The sequence below is a fragment of the Gymnoscopelus microlampas genome (assembly GCF_963454915.1).
Source record: "Gymnoscopelus microlampas genome assembly, chromosome: 4".
NCBI lineage: Eukaryota > Metazoa > Chordata > Actinopteri > Myctophiformes > Myctophidae > Gymnoscopelus > Gymnoscopelus microlampas.
This window is the reverse complement of record NC_139941.1, coordinates 53395639-53411692: the sequence shown is the minus strand read 5'-3', so window position 1 is coordinate 53411692 and position 16054 is coordinate 53395639. Positions and strand designations below refer to the sequence as shown.

Below are 16054 nucleotides of genomic sequence, written 5' to 3'. Positions count from 1 at the left end.
ATTATTTGATTATTACATTTGATTATTATATTCATTATTATAAGAAATTAAGCAGAAATTAAGCAGAAGACACATGATAATGTGAATTCACACGACCGGGATGGTTTACCAGGCTAGTTGTTTCACTTCTTACACAAGCATGTTGTTTTGTGTATGTTTTCTAGTTTTGTACACTTTTATACATTAAAACTGTATAAATGTATATATAAAAAGGTTTAGTAAAAAGAAAGAGGAAGTGAACCTGGGTGTGTGGGAGGAGTCTAAAGATTCTCATCATTGGTTGTCGGCACCAGAATACGACCTGATAGAAGAAGAAGAGAGACAGTTAAAACAGACACACAAATAAATCCTATGTACTGTATTGTGTGTATTTCTCCTTAAAATGCATAAATGTACACTCAACACAATAACACAACAACATTAGGGTTCAGTCATCAGGGTCACATGTTGCATCAGAACTAATGTGAACATTTGACTCTTATTTAAGACTAAATGTGACAACATAGAACACACTTTGACCTCTAACAAGGTCATCTAAACTGGTCTAAACCGGTTAAGGTTCTAAACCAATATAAACATTTCTGTGAGGGTTCCACATGTGATGTGATCCTCTGTTGACCTAATCTGAGTTCCCAGAAGTTTTCGCCAGCTCTGGCGAGGAACTTCTGGGCCACAGCCCTGGTATTTGTGGGCGGGATGTACGTCACGCTCTGAATCTGAGCGGACACGCCTCTTACCGGTCTGAGAGCTGTGCAACTCGTCTAAAAAGTCCGACGAGAGGCAAACAGCAGTACACAACAATGGCGGCCGAAATTTCTCAAAGGGAAATTGCTTCCCGTCGATCCTATTTAGATGCATCACCCACTGCATGTGGATCCCGCCCCCTTTTCTTCATTGGCTGTTGATTTGAATCACAACGCAGTGGCCGCGCCCCTGCTGTCCAAGCTCCGACGCTAACCCTCCCAGACTACTGTTGACCTGACCTCATTTCTTCCACTGTTAGTAGATTTATTAATTGTCTCCGCCAGGAGACTATGTTTTCACTTTCCGTCCCGTCCCCCCTCGGCCAAGCTAACATTGGTCAAGCCTCACGTGACACGTGACAATACGTTGAAAGAGTGTGCTCTGATTGGCTAGTGAGACGCATGACGTATAGCGGCCTGAAAAAATAGATATGTCACTTTGAAAGAGTCTTGGTCTCTATCAAAGTGAGGTAAGACAGGAATAATCACGAAATGGCTGAGAAATGGCGGAGCAATAAATTATGTAGACACACTGGTGTCATCACAATACGTAATATAAATAGCTTAGACAGGATTAATCAAGAACAGTACTTTCCAGTCACAGTTGATGACACAGTGCAACTAACTGTTATTATGCAAACTGAAGAAGCTGATCATTGTCTGCAAACTGATGAAGAAGCAAAGGAGCAACGCCTATCACCAAAGTTCCAATCTTGGAATAAATTCCAATATGTGCTGGCGGAGACTTGTGCTCCGAGGAGCACATTTTCTAGTTAAACATGTTAATGAAACATGTTAATTAAACATGTTAATCACCTCGTTTCTTCCACTGGAGGTAGATGAATCCAGACAGGAACAAGACCAGACCCAGAACCAGACCTGATGCTCCCATGGCTACCTTGTTCTTCACTGACTCTGACATGGAGTCATCTGATAATACATATATTATATTAATTATATTATTACAGTAGATTAAAACACCTTGTTCTTCACTGACTCTGACATGGAATCATCTGTGTCATTATAGATTTGAGCTATAACTATTATTTTATACTTAGACTATTCAAAAATAGCAGATCTGATATTTTTGAAACAGAGACATTTGTTGAGACATTTGACAGTTACAAATGTTCGCTTTAAATATATATATTAAAAGATTTGCAAACATTTTTCAAAAATAGCAGATCTACAAGCTCGTAGCTTGTAGATCTCGGTGCCGCTCTATGAGCTTGTAGATCTGCTATTTTTGAATATCCCAAAGTATAAAATAATGGTTATAGCTCAAATCTAAAATGACACAGATGTGTTCCTGGATTGAATGGGTTAAGTAAGTAAGCCTTGCCGAGCCATGTGACCCATAGGGGGAGGAGCCTATCTCCTGTTTCTGTAGCGTGAGGCGGCTTGATGTGACTCTAGTCACAGAGACTTACCCCCCCCCAACCCAACCCTTGATGTGACTCTAGTCACAGAGACTTACCCCCCCCCCCAACCCAACCCTTGATGTGACTCTAGTCACAGAGACTTACCCCCCCCAACCCTTGATGTGACTCTAGTCACAGAGACTTACCCCCCCAACCCAACCCTTGATGTGACTCTAGTCACAGAGACTTACCCCCCCCAACCCAAAACTTGATGTGACTATAGTCACAGAGACTTACCCCCCCCAACCCAACCCTTGATGTGACTCTAGTCACAGAGACTTACCCCCCCCCCCCCCCCAACCCAACCCTTGATGTGACTCTAGTCACAGAGACTTACCCCCCCAACCCAACCCTTGATGCTGAGTGCCAAGCAGGGAGGCATTGGGTCACTTTGATAGTCTTTGGTATGACCCGGCCGGTGATCAAACTCCAACCTCTCAACCTTAGGGCAGACACTCTAACCACTAGACCATTACCATTGATATTAATGCAGCATTTATATAAGACCAGTTCCATCTCTCAGGACTGTTCTCATACTTTACAGTCAATTTCAGCCCCTTCATTCCAGCAGCTTCTGACCCTGATGTGGAAATTCTATAATTTCTATAAATGTCTTTGTATCTGCAGCCATTAGTAAACTAAGATGATGTACCTCATCTAGACAAGACACTTTAAGTAGGTGAGGCTCCTGTCATGACCTTCTTATTAGAATGGTAACTTTATTGATTTTTATATCTGGTGTCTGTATTATTATTGTGTCTTGTTTTTAATTGGATTGCTGTGTTTCCTTTCTGCAAAACAAATGTACCTTCAGTTACAAAAAGAGAAGAATCCTTGAACCCTTAAAACAGAGTGTAGTGTAACACATTAAAGTAGATTACAGTAGATTACAGTAGATTACAGTAGAGTACAGTAGAGTACAGTAGATTACAGTAACTGACCCCAGTCCATCTTGATAGGCGCGGTCAGGCTGGGATGTTCCACCATGCATGTGATCTTCTCTCCTGATCTGTAATACACACACACACACACACACACACACACACACACACACACACACACACACACACACACACACACACACACACACACACACACACACACTCACACACGCACACACACGTTTTTCTGCTGATGATCCTCTTCAAAAAGCACAGCATGTTTTCTATCTGATGAGGATGATCAGTACTACGCACAGGTGCCCCCTCTGCACCACGGTGCAGAGGGGGCACCACATTGTAGAGGGAGGGGGGGACCACGGTGCCGAGGGGGCACCCAAAATGAGCCATGCCGCTCATCATAATAACTAAACGATGAACTATTATATTTAAATTTAAGATTAAAAACACAACTACAATTAGGCACCATAGCACTAGACCGTTATATGCAATAAGATAAGCTTATACTGATATTTTCTCCACCTAAAATAATCATGACGTGCGTGTGTCCTCAAGTTGAATGTGTGTCCATGTGGATCTGCTCAGAGCTGAAGCGGCCCCTCCTCCCCGCCCGGTCTGGCAGTGAGTGAGCAGCTGTTAATTAGCACTAACATTAGGACAGATTGTGAAAGTAGACGATCGACACGCTGAAACGCGCCGCGATTCAACACATTGATCCATTGATCTTTGTTATTATGTAGTGTTTTGGAGAAAAAAAAAGGTTTGACTATGTTTGTGTAGGAGCGTGAATGCCCCGCTGGGCTCTCCTCCGCTCTAGTGTTTATTGTGTATTCCACTATTCCCTCCTCATTGCAGAAAAAATAGGAAGGCAAGAGGCAGAAGAAACTTAGTAACGAGATATGCACGTTATAGCGTATTCCTGTGTGTGTATTCATGTATAACACACTCGCTCGCGGGTCTCTGTGTGCGTTCGTCATGCTTGCACGACGACGAGCTTGCTGCGTAGTTGTGTCTGGAGTAGACTGATGATAAACACGGGACTCAGGAGAATCGTGTGTGTGTGTGTGTGTGTGTGTGTGTGTGTGTGTGTGTGTGTGTGTGTGTGTGTGTGTGTGTGTGTGTGTGTGTGTGTGTGTGTGTGTGTTTGTGAGACATAATATTAGCCTACCAATTAATGGGCAATTTTCAATAAGTGAGTAACACTTGTTTTATTTTCAAAGAATATATATATAGGTGTCTATTAGGTGTGTATTTCTATGTATAGGTGTCTGTTAGGTGTGTACCTGGGTGTGTACTCCAGGTAGGAGTGGTACTGGTAGTACCAGTCTCCATCAGACAGCTCGTCAGTAGAGGAGAGACCAGAGGTCAAAGGTTCTTGACCTATCCACCAGGTCACCAGGATCACTTTAGGATAGAAGTCGTAGCTGCTGCACCTCAGCATGTGAGTGTGTTCACCACGACGAGGGGGAGTCTCTGACTTCAGTCTCACTTTGGGCTCCACTGGATAAATACGATTATTTTTATTATTATTATTATTATTATATAACCGTCATAGGAAAATGTCATTATCATTAATAATTGCACATCATCCAAATTAGATCCAAAAGATCCAGAAAGCTGCAACACACTTGGTCTTCAACAAGCCAAAATGTTCACGTTTCCCGGCTCTCCCCCGTTCTCCTCTCCCTCCATTGGCTCCCAGTTGCTGTCCTCACAGAGTACAAAACACTGATGTTGGCCTACAAAGCAACCAAACGTATGACACCCCCATATCTTCAAACCTGATCCAACCCTACAACCCCTCACCCTCCTCACGTACTAGACTCTTCTCCCTTCTCTAAAACACCCTGGACAACGCTCCACACGTCCTAGACTCTTCTCTCTTCTCTAAAACACCCTGGACAATGCTCAAAACATCCTAGACTCTTCTCCCTCCTGTTTCCCAAATGGTGGAACAAACTCCCCATTGCAGTTAGAGCTGCAGACTCACTCCCAATCTACCACCATAATCTGAAGACTCTCCACTTCATTCTCCACCTCAGCCCGTAGCACTTGACCTAGCCTTGATGACCTTGCAGTCTTATGCAAATCTTAACATGTATTTTAGATATCATGTTATGTAGACAGATGCCAGGTTCATTGTAGACCTGGCATCCTATAATTTAGATAGTTTCAATGTACAGATTATTTATTTGTTTGATATTATACGGTTTAGACTGATGATAGGTTCTTGGTTTACCTATGATCCTAGATTACTATTTCTATGCATTTGATGTATTACCTTGTGTTTTCCTTGCTTACTGTAAATCACTCTGGATTAAGAGCGTCTGATAAATGCCTACATTGTAAATTGTAACTGTAAATGTCAGTGTTTGGCCACCAGATGGCACTAGAGTACTTTAGTTTCTACAATAGAATCACACGGCCGGAAACGGAAGGCCTACAAATTCACGCCCACTTTTGAGATAGCGCCGCTACTCGGGGTCCGTTAGAACGATGAACTGCAGCTCTCAATGCATTCCCTATGAGAGGATATGAGAGTTAGGCTTCTCTTAAAATATTCCTACATTAACTGGAGACGATATTAATTTAAATAAAAATATGTTTCCAAATGTATGGAGTGTCTTTGTCAACATTTCTTCTTGTTTTCTTAATAGTTGATGTGTTTCACATTTAATTTGCCACTTTAACGAGTTACCCATAATATTAACACAGCAGAGGGTAGACGGCAGACAGAAGTTGTCGCATTTCAGTGACATCACTGCCTTTAGCGCCGAGCGCTGACCAGTGGTGTACCCACTGTAGAGACGGGACAGGCGGTCGCCTGCCCAACTAAGATCTCGCCTCCCCTAAAAAAAAAAAATAACCCGAACATGTGTCATTGTGTGCTTAATGTCCTCAAAGTCACGCATCCAACAAGCTTTGAACCGAGCAGATTGGACATTCTGTTCCAGAGATAATGACCAAAACATATTGAAAACGGACACTTTCGCCAGTTTTCTGGGTATTGAAAACCTCAAGGGATGCGTCCGTGACGTATATACCATGCGACCACTTAAACTCTAAATCTCAGATGCTAGCGGTTTTGACATACTGATGGAGTATATTATAGTATATTGTGGGTAGTATATCGAGATGACAGATATGGGACATTAAAAAGGATAAATTAAACAAATGGGACAGTTTATTAGAACACAAAAAAAATCGCTACAGCTTCAGTAGTTAACCAGTGAAATTACGGTATTTTACAATGCCTCTCATAGAGATTGCATTGAGAGCTGCAGTTCATCGTTCTAACGGACCCCGAGTGTCAAAAGTGGGCGTGAATTTGTAGGCCTTCCGCTTCCGGCCGTGTGTGTCTATAGCCTACAGTTTTCTACAACGTAGAATGCATTTATATAATATAATTTAAACATATTAAATAATTCACAGTTACACAGTGCTTTACATAAACAACAATAAACCAAGCAATATCATTGTATGAAAATGATATTTCTTCATAAACAAACAAAACAACACACATAATCCTGTAAAATATTAATAAAGTGATTAAAAACATACAAAACAAACTAGTAATGTTTTAGCCTGCATGGTTCTTTTTAAAGATAATTTAAAAACATTAATCCTGTTGTCTCTATTTTAGGCAGGTCATTATATGTAGGTGAAAACGCTCAGAAATAGCCTAGACCTATATGTTTCATTTATACTCTGTGTACGATGTTGACACCTCATGCTGTGAGCTTGTAGATCTGCTATTTCCACTGTGTGACAGCCTGTTAGGATACAGTATAAATCAAGAGGATCTGAAATGTTTCACATTAAATAAGGAAATGTGTAATAATTATTATATGATCAATATTAACACCATTAATCATCTCTGAATAGAATCATGTGATTTCATGTTATAGTATGAGGTGATGAGTGTTGAGTGCTGCTCTCAGATCAGCTCACCTCTCTTGTTCAGAGCATCGGAGTAGTAGCCCTCAATGTTGTGTTTGCAGACTACCTCTGGGTGTGCTCTGACCGCAGCCAGTAGTCCAGGATCTTTATTCCAGCGCTCTGCGTTCTTCACACCATACTCAGTGTATCCAACAAACTGATCTACTCTACTGTCCCACCTGATGATCTCATCACCATCGAAATGATATGACTGTATGTACTGTATGTCCTTCAGCTCACTGGAGTTAAACACACAGTGGCGAGCCATATAGAACACATATCCATCTGGAAATAGATAGACAATTAAAAATGTCATTAATGTTACGTTTTATTATCATCTGTATAATATCAACACTAGGCTAACTGCCCCCATGGGCCAAACATGTCACTACATAAAGTCTAAAATAGGTTCAGGATGTGAAATCTGGCATTAAAATGTTTTGAATGTATATTGAATATCTTAAATACAATGAGATTGAGCTACCAGTTAAGTAGAGGGGTGCGGTGCGGGTCACATGCGCGCATTTTCTTTATTAATTGATAAATAAACTACCATAAAACAACAGTAACAATAGTCTCTACCAGCCTTCAGTGGTGGAAAAAGTACTCAAATGTTTTACTTAAGTAAAAGTTTCAATACTGCAATGTAGAAATACTCTGTTACAATTAAAAATCCAGAATTCAAAATACTTGAGTAATACTTAAAGTACCAAAAGTACTCATTTTACAAAATGTCCCGTTTCAAGTTTTCAAATACAAATCTTTTGAAAATAGCAGGCGCTTATCGGCTATTTTCAAATGGCCAATATAGGGCTGAAGTGGTTACTATATGTTTTGTAATAATAATCAAAATCTACAAAGTAACTAGTAACTAAAGTTTTCAAATAATTGTAGTGGAGTAAAAGTACAATATTTGCCTCTGAGATGTAGTGGAGTAGAAGTAAAAGTATTAGAAATTGGAAATACTCGAGTAAAGTACAAATACCTCAAAATTGTACTTAAGTACAGTACTTGAGTACATGTACTCAAAGACGTATACCAAAATCCATTTGAAAAAAATGCTTCTCTGATCTCAGGTAAAATATTGATGTGTTTAAAATGCGATTAATTTCGATTAATTAATTACAAATCCTCTCATTAATTAGATGAATTGTTTTAATCGACTCCCAGCCCTAATAAAGTTATGTTATGTATGTGTTTTATTGTGATGGTAGGCCTAGCTGTTAATCATATTATCTTGGATTTTTCGATTCATGTATTTGAATTGAAAATCCAAATAAATAAAGTGTGTGTGTGTGTGTGTGTGTGTGTGTGTGTGTGTGTGTGTGTGTGTGTGTGTGTGTGTGTGTGTGTGTGTGTGTGTGTGTGTGTGTGTGTGTGTGTGTATTCAACCGTTTTAGTTAATAACTATCGTGTTAATAGTATTCATGTACCTTTCACTGGTGGTTTCTTCAAGGCAGTGCGAATGTTGTCCAGGCTGTTTTTGCAGTACGCCTGCTGACCCAAAGCATAGTCATAACCTCCTGCAGGGAAGGTCATATGATCTACAAACGGAGGCTGAGGCTCCACCGCCTTCCCTTTGTTGAAGTCTGCGTAGAACAACACTTCACCATCCAGTCCGTTCATGTACTCTTTATATGAGTCTTTAACTGTGTCTGAACAGCTAAGGACTTGAATCTCCTCATGGAACACTGGAAATAAAACAAAGATGACATTAAATTCAACAACAAACTTCTTCACAGTGACAATAACACATAATCATCATGTTAAACAATCATGTTTGGTTCTTATATGAAGTGAAAGGTTGGATATTAAAAGTATCTTCCTGTCAAACGTTTTATTCACACTGAAACAGATTCAAATGTTTTTATGTATTTATTTATTTTTATTATGAAAGTAATTCATACGGAATGATGTATTTCATGATGTCACAACAACCCAGGTATCAAATCATGTCAGATTTCTAGTGTGAGAACGTCTCCACGCCCCGCCCACCGCAGCGTCCGCTCGTCAGGACCCGACGTCTCTGTGTCGTCCTTGATCAGTATTTACCGTGCGCAGCGCCGAGCGCACACCCGGCGCAGCGGTAACTAAGTACATTTACTCAAGTACAATTTTGAGGTATTTTTTACTTTACTTGAGTATTTCAAATTTTCAGTACTTTTACTCCACTACATCTCAGAGACAAACATTGTACTTTTACTCCACTACTATTATTTGACAACTTTAGTTACTAGTTACTTTGTAGATTTTGATTATTATTACAAAACATACACTACCCACTTCAGACCTAGGCCTACATATATTTTGGCCATTTGAAAATAGCAGCTCTAGATGTTCACAATGCGTTGCATAGCAACGCATTGTGAACTTGTAGATCTGCTATTTTCAAAAGATGTTTATAAATACATTTTAGACAATAACTTGTGAAACAGGACATTCTTCATAATGACTACTTCTACTTTTGGTACTTTAAGTAAATTATTTTACCAATGAATAATAAATGATACTTTACAATAATAAATAAGTAGCTAAAATAAACCCCACACGGTGTAACATTTCTTTAACAGTTAAAATAGTACAGTTTAACAGTTTACATAGCAGCAGTAGCAAAGAGGTATAAAATGTACAACCATATGTGTGCAACACTCTTGTATGATGAAATATAGAGATGTGAGGTTTCTGGAATCCCCAGGGTTCTATAATAGGCCCCTCCTCCTCCCTCTGCAAAAAACCCTCATTTTCATGATGTATTATATTATATTCTCCATATTTCATGATGTCACAACAACAGTTCATAACATCTGTTTAAATGTTTATGTATCTGGACCAACATTCAAGATCCAATACTGTATATACAGGTAGTAAAAAGAGTGTGTGTGTGTGTGTGTGTGTGTGTGTGTGTGTGTGTGCGTGCGTGCGTGCGTGCGTGCGTGCGTGCGTGCGTGTGTGCATGTCATTTGTTTGTATTGTGCATTGTTCATATTTGGTTTATATAATAACAGTAGGCCTAGATATAAATGTATATATTATATAATAACATAAATATAATGTACTTACTTCCTGGGATCGCTTTGACATGAAGTACAGAGGAGAGGATGAGGAGGGTGGCTTTAATCTTCATCATCACTGATCAAAACTGAACTGAATTTAACAGATGAGAATAAACAGATGAGAATAAACAGATCAGAATAAACAGATCAGAATAAACAGATGTCTACTGAAAGATAAGTTCTGGAGTCTGAAAGAGAATGAAGGAGGACTCGTTCTTTAGTTCAGAAGAATCAGCCAATCAGATTAAAGATACGATGTTACATCATCTGTTTCTGGAAGACGACAGTGGTGATTATTGCACATAATCATGTATGGTATATAGCTGCTGCTTATGCACCTTATGTCTCCTCATGTACATACTGTAACTGTACCTTATGCACCTTGTGTCTCCTCATGTACATGTACCTTATGCACCTTATGTCTAACCTTGTGTACATACTGTACCTTATGCACCTTATGTCTAACCGTGTGTACATGCATAACTGTACCTTATGCACCTTATGTCTAACCTTGTACCTTATGCAAAAAGTAAAATATCTGGTCTCTTCAGAAGAGAATAAAATGCTGGAGCACTCCACTGTTCTACTCTGCACATATGTATTATTATGCAGGGTGACAAGGGGGTGGAGTCTCTGAAGACCATATTCACACGGCGGCCATTTTGCTATTGAGTTAATGAAATGCAACCCTGTTTCTTCAATGCAAAATGCCAAAATGGCCGCCATGTGAATATGGTCTATTATTTCCAATTCCATAGTGTAAAATAATACCAGTCAGAGCTTGTCTCCCCCCTCCGAAAAAATCTTGCCCCCACTACTGACAGCTATAATCACGTGTGTGTGTGTGTGTGTGTGTGTGTGTGTGTGTGTGTGTGTGTGTGTGTGTGTGTGTGTGTGTGTGTGTGTGTGTGTGTGTGTGTGTGTGTGTGTGTGTGTGTGTGTGTGTGTGTGTGTGTGGTTGAAGCTCCCCAAAATTGTATTTCACTTCCTGATTCACTCAACAGCCAATCAGGATTATTATTTTATTAAACATCATCAGTTACTAGAGAGAGAGACATGTTGATGTGATCAACCTGACAGACTGACTGTACATGTATTTATTAATGTATGTGTTGTTTAATTTGACTTGCTTTGACAATGTACAAACATATCATGACAATAAGGACACTTTGAGTCTGATCTATTCCATTTCACTGTGAAATGAGCACCAACAAGGGTTAAATAAAGCTTAGTTTAGGACTAATCAAGGACTTGTTGATCTAGGATTTATTTTAATTAGAGTTGTGTCACACCACTTAATTTTAAGCATTGCTTAACAAATCTGCGATAACATCCTTAACCTGTGATTAGTGTGTGTGTTTGTGTGTGTGTGTGTGTGTGTGTGTGTGTGTGTGTGTGTGTGTGTGTGTGTGTGTGTGTGTGTGTGTGTGTGTGTGTGTGTGTGTGTGTGTGTGTGTGTGTGTGTGTGTGTGTGTGTGTGTGTGTGTGTGTGTGTGTGTGTGTGTGTGTGTGTGTGTGTGTGTGTGTGTGTGTGTGTGTGTGTGTTATTTGTTTGTATTGTGCATTGTTCATATTTGTTTTCATTTAATAACAGTAGATATAAATGTATATATTGTACAATAACATAAATATAATGTACTTACTTCCTGGGATCGCTTTGACATGAAGTACAGAGGAGAGGATGAGGAGGGTGGCTGTAATCTTTATCAAAACTGAACTGAATTTAATAGATGAGAATAAACAGATGTTTACTGAAAGAGAAGTTCTGGAGTCTGAAAGAGAATGAAGGAGGACTCGTTCTGTAGTTTAGAATAATCAGCCAATCAGATTAAAGATATGATGTTACATCATCTGTTTCCAGAAAGACGACAGTCTGGATTATTGCACATATCATGAACAGTATATAGCTGCTGCTTCATAAGTAATCAACAAACTATACTAAAAACTGGGCAAACATTGGCCAAATTGTCAATTAATATAAGAAAGAGCAAGATTTTTGAAAATAGCCGATCTACAAGCTCTTTTAGAGCATGTAGATCTATTTATCTGTGCGAACTGAGTCAAACTATATATATATATATATATATATATATATATATATGTATATTGTGGACAATAAGTTCAAGCCACGACCTGAGTTCCTGCAGACCTTGAGTCACTCCTACATGGCCGATGGGTTCAGTGTGGACTTTACCAATCCCACAGAGAGTGCTGCTGCCATCAACAAGTATGTAGGGGAGAAGACCCACGGCAAGATAGACCAACTAGTGGAAGACCTGGATCCTGAGCTTTTCTTCTTTTCTTCAGCGTTTAGTATAATTTCATATACCAGACAGAAATGAAACTTTGTTATTAGCTATTATTAACCTGATCATAGGTAGGGTTAATGAACCCCCAGTTTGATATGCATTAATCCACAGACCCCCATTTGATAACTTTAAAAAATATATATATTTTCGGCCAAATAGTCATCATGTTGACTAAGATGTACTGTATGTTCAAATGTTTTGTTGTAAAAAGAAATCATGACCGAAATAAATAAACTAACTAACTAAAATATACCCTTACAGACCCATAAGAGTCCATTTGGACCCATGGTGGTACCCAGACCCAACGTTGACAAACTGCCCTCTAACTAGTTCTATCATGGCTACAGTCACCTTCCCTCATTTAAGTTTCGTCTCACTATTGTCATCGTTGTTTCTACATTGTTTTCTGTAAAAACAGGAAATTGGCAGACTCCATTTGACGTTGCAAACACCAAGAAGGATATGTTTAATGTGGATGAGCAAAACCAGGTACTTTATCCCATAACACTACTGTCTTACCAGTGTTGATTTCGTCGACTAAAACTATGGCGAAAAATGTTCGTCGCTCACTAAATGTTAGTGAGGGACGAGTGGAGAAGAGATCCAGTAGAACTAAAACACATTAAAGTCATTTTATGCTTGGTTGCGCTCAGGTGTTGTGCTCTGAAAATAGCAGATCTACAAGCTCACAACGCGTCGCAGCACGACGCGTTGTAAGCTTGTAGATCGGCTATTTTCAGCATGCAACCAAGTGTAAAATCAGCCATTACAACGCCATCAAGGCGCCGCCACAATACATTTTAGTCGACTAAATCAACTGTAGATTGACAAAAATCTTATGATATTTAGTCGACTAAAACTAGACAAAAACTAAAACATTTCAGATGACTAAAATATGACAAAAACTTAATGGAATTTTATTCAAAAGACTATGACTGAAACTAAATCAAAATTTGCTGTCAAAATCCACACTGTGTCAAATCTCTATGTCTTTTTATTAGTTTGTCTCAAAGGTATAAACACTAATTGCACCTATTTGCATTGTATAATATCTAATGTTTTGTCTGAAATGTTGTCTTTTGAAATCTGCAGGTTCCAGTCCAGATGATGAACATGGAGGTTCGATGGTTCGATGTCTACATTGACCAGCAGATCTCCACCACCGTCCTCCGTTTACCCTTCAACAACTCCTACTCCATGCTGCTGATGCTGCCTGACAGAGGCACAAATCTGACTCAACTGGAGGAGGCCATCTGTCCCATGCACTACACCAAGTGGCTCAATGGGATGAAGAAAAGGTTTGAAATTACACTTAAAAAAACACACCCTGTTGCAAATGTTTAGATAGCCAATCTGTAAGCTCAAAATATGTTGTGCAGATTTGCTATTGCTGAAGATTTTCTGGAGAAATGCCCAAAATAGGGACATCATATATTACACATTACGTATTACTTTAAATTAAAATGATTAATGATAATAAAAAATAAAAAACGCTTTTCAAGGTACCTAAAGTCGCTTTGGTAAAGTATGTTAGAATATTACTTTCTGTGCCAAGTAATGACCTTTGCATTGCAGTTTCACAAACCACTTAAAGTCAGAGATGGATCAATCAATTCCAGAATGATCTTATAATAACATGATCATCCACAATACTTTGCCGTATATAGTCTTAAGTGTGTTTTGTATTTCCTTTTCAGGGAGTACGATTTATTTGTTCCCAAGTTTTCCATCAAGACTAAGATGAACCTGAACGCTGTGCTGCGTCAGATGGGAATAACAGACGTGTTTGGTGCTGCAGCTGATCTCAGTGGCATTGCAGAGGCTGTGTCTGTGTCAGAGGTAAGAGCTGTCACAACGGATCAGTCTGTCTAGTTCAGTGGTTCTCAAACATTTTTGTCTCAGGTCACCCTACAAATAACCTTTTCATCCACGGCATCCCTGACTTACATTGTTACTTTATAGCACTTTATTTATTGTCATATTAACGGTAAGTAAACATGTAAATCTTTCCCCCAAAGATACGGTCACGAGGAAAATTGTAGAGAATATTTGTCTCCATTATTTAGGACAGACTGAAAATATCTTTTATATACTTGGCGTTTAACCACTTAAACCCCAGCATTCCTATTCTGGGGGGGACATTCACCAAAACATTGTGACGCGTTGTGAGCTTGTAGATCTGCTATTTTTGGTGAAGAGACTTGGTGCACTGTAGGCTGAAAAAGAACGCAGCAAAGTACAGTTTAACTAAGGTCCGTTTTACTAAGTATATAGAGGGTCTAAGTGGTTAAACTGAAGTAACATTTATACATTCCAAATATTATCAAAGTATTCTGAGGCACCCCTGGCACCCTAGGGTGCCGCGGCACCCACTTTGAGAAGCCCTGGTCTTGTTGTCCCTTCTTTTATATGACAACAAAGGACAGAGACAGTCCATCAGTCCAGCAGCCACCAGGCTACTAAACAAAGCCTAACCCCCTTATGTTTGGTTCTATTCTTGGATGAATACAAGAAAGGTATGGTGGCATAAATGTATAGATTGCCAAGTATATGCTCTGCTGAAATTTTCCTAATAAATGGTCTAAACTTCACCTGACTGGAATATAATATTTCTATAATAATGGTCGCCCCCCAAATCACGCTCATCCCGGGTCAAATCCGCCGAGCTCGGAATGGTCGGAACCACCAGGTATTTCTGGCCACCAGAACCTATAGTCGGCCACGTTTGACGTCTCGAGGGGGGTCGGCTCAGCGACTCGAATGGTTGAAGTGGCCTTTGGCACACAATGTGTCACGATGCTCACAATGGGTCGCAATGAGACGCATTGTGAGCTTGTAGATCTGCTATTTTCAAACGTTTTTTTTTTTAAATACAATTTGAACTTTTGAAATGGGACCTTCACAATGATTACTTTTACATTTGGTACTTTTATTGATACCAATACTTTTGTACTTTTACTCAAGTACATTTGAATACAGGACTTCTACTTGTAACAGAGTATTTCTACATTGCAGTATTGATGCTTTTACTTTAAGGTAGAGTTAGTGATATTTTTTTATTTTATTTTTTTGTTAAAAAGGTTAAAGTAGTATATTGTGATAGTAATCATTGCTACAGAGTGTTTGTTCGGTCTCCAGCTCTTTAGTAAACAGAATATAGTACATTTTCAGGTAGGTGACACAGCTTAAGCCAATCAGGAGAGAGCATTGAAAATGAATTTTCTGTTTAATAAAGAGCTGGAGAGACATGGAGACTCCTGTTACTGAACAAACACTCTATAGCAATGAGTACTATCACAATATAGAGCTATTTAACACAAAGTAAATCACTTACCCTACCTTTAAGTAAAAAATGTGAGTACTTTTTTTCACCACTGCAGGTCGTGCACCAAGCCACGCTGGACGTAGACGAGACTGGAGCGACTGCGGCTGCAGCTACAGGCATCCGCATCGTCCCATACAGTAGTTTTATAGTCCCTGAGCTGAAGTTCGATCGTCCCTTCATGGTTCTCATCGCCGACTCTGACAACATCCTGTTTGTGGGAAAGATCGTCAATCCAAACGTCTGATGAGACAAACTGTCTGATTGATTGAATACTTTATTTAGACATTTAAAAAAAGCCCATGAAAGTACAGTTTAAATACAAGGTCAACTAAATAGCATTGAAAAGCCCATGAAAGCCATAATGG

General features: G+C 39.3%; 2 protein-coding genes across 2 annotated transcripts in view; one reads left to right on the top strand and one right to left on the bottom strand.

Annotated features, from left to right (window-relative positions):
- LOC311043222 (alpha-1-antitrypsin homolog) overlaps positions 1–15933 on the top strand; it is a gene marked incomplete at both ends in the record, with an annotated part of 21327 nt that extends 5394 nt beyond the window's left edge. The window contains 5 exons of the mRNA XM_084054399.1: positions 12203–12368; positions 12783–12853; positions 13457–13662; positions 14062–14203; positions 15745–15933. Coding sequence (XP_083910525.1) covers positions 12203–12368; positions 12783–12853; positions 13457–13662; positions 14062–14203; positions 15745–15933 — 774 coding nt within the window. The remainder of the gene's footprint in view (positions 1–12202; positions 12369–12782; positions 12854–13456; positions 13663–14061; positions 14204–15744) is intronic.
- LOC311044139 (H-2 class II histocompatibility antigen, E-S beta chain-like) overlaps positions 1–16054 on the bottom strand; it is a gene marked incomplete at its 3' end in the record, with an annotated part of 62087 nt that overhangs the window by 14247 nt on the left and 31786 nt on the right. The gene's annotated exons all lie outside the window — the stretch shown is intronic.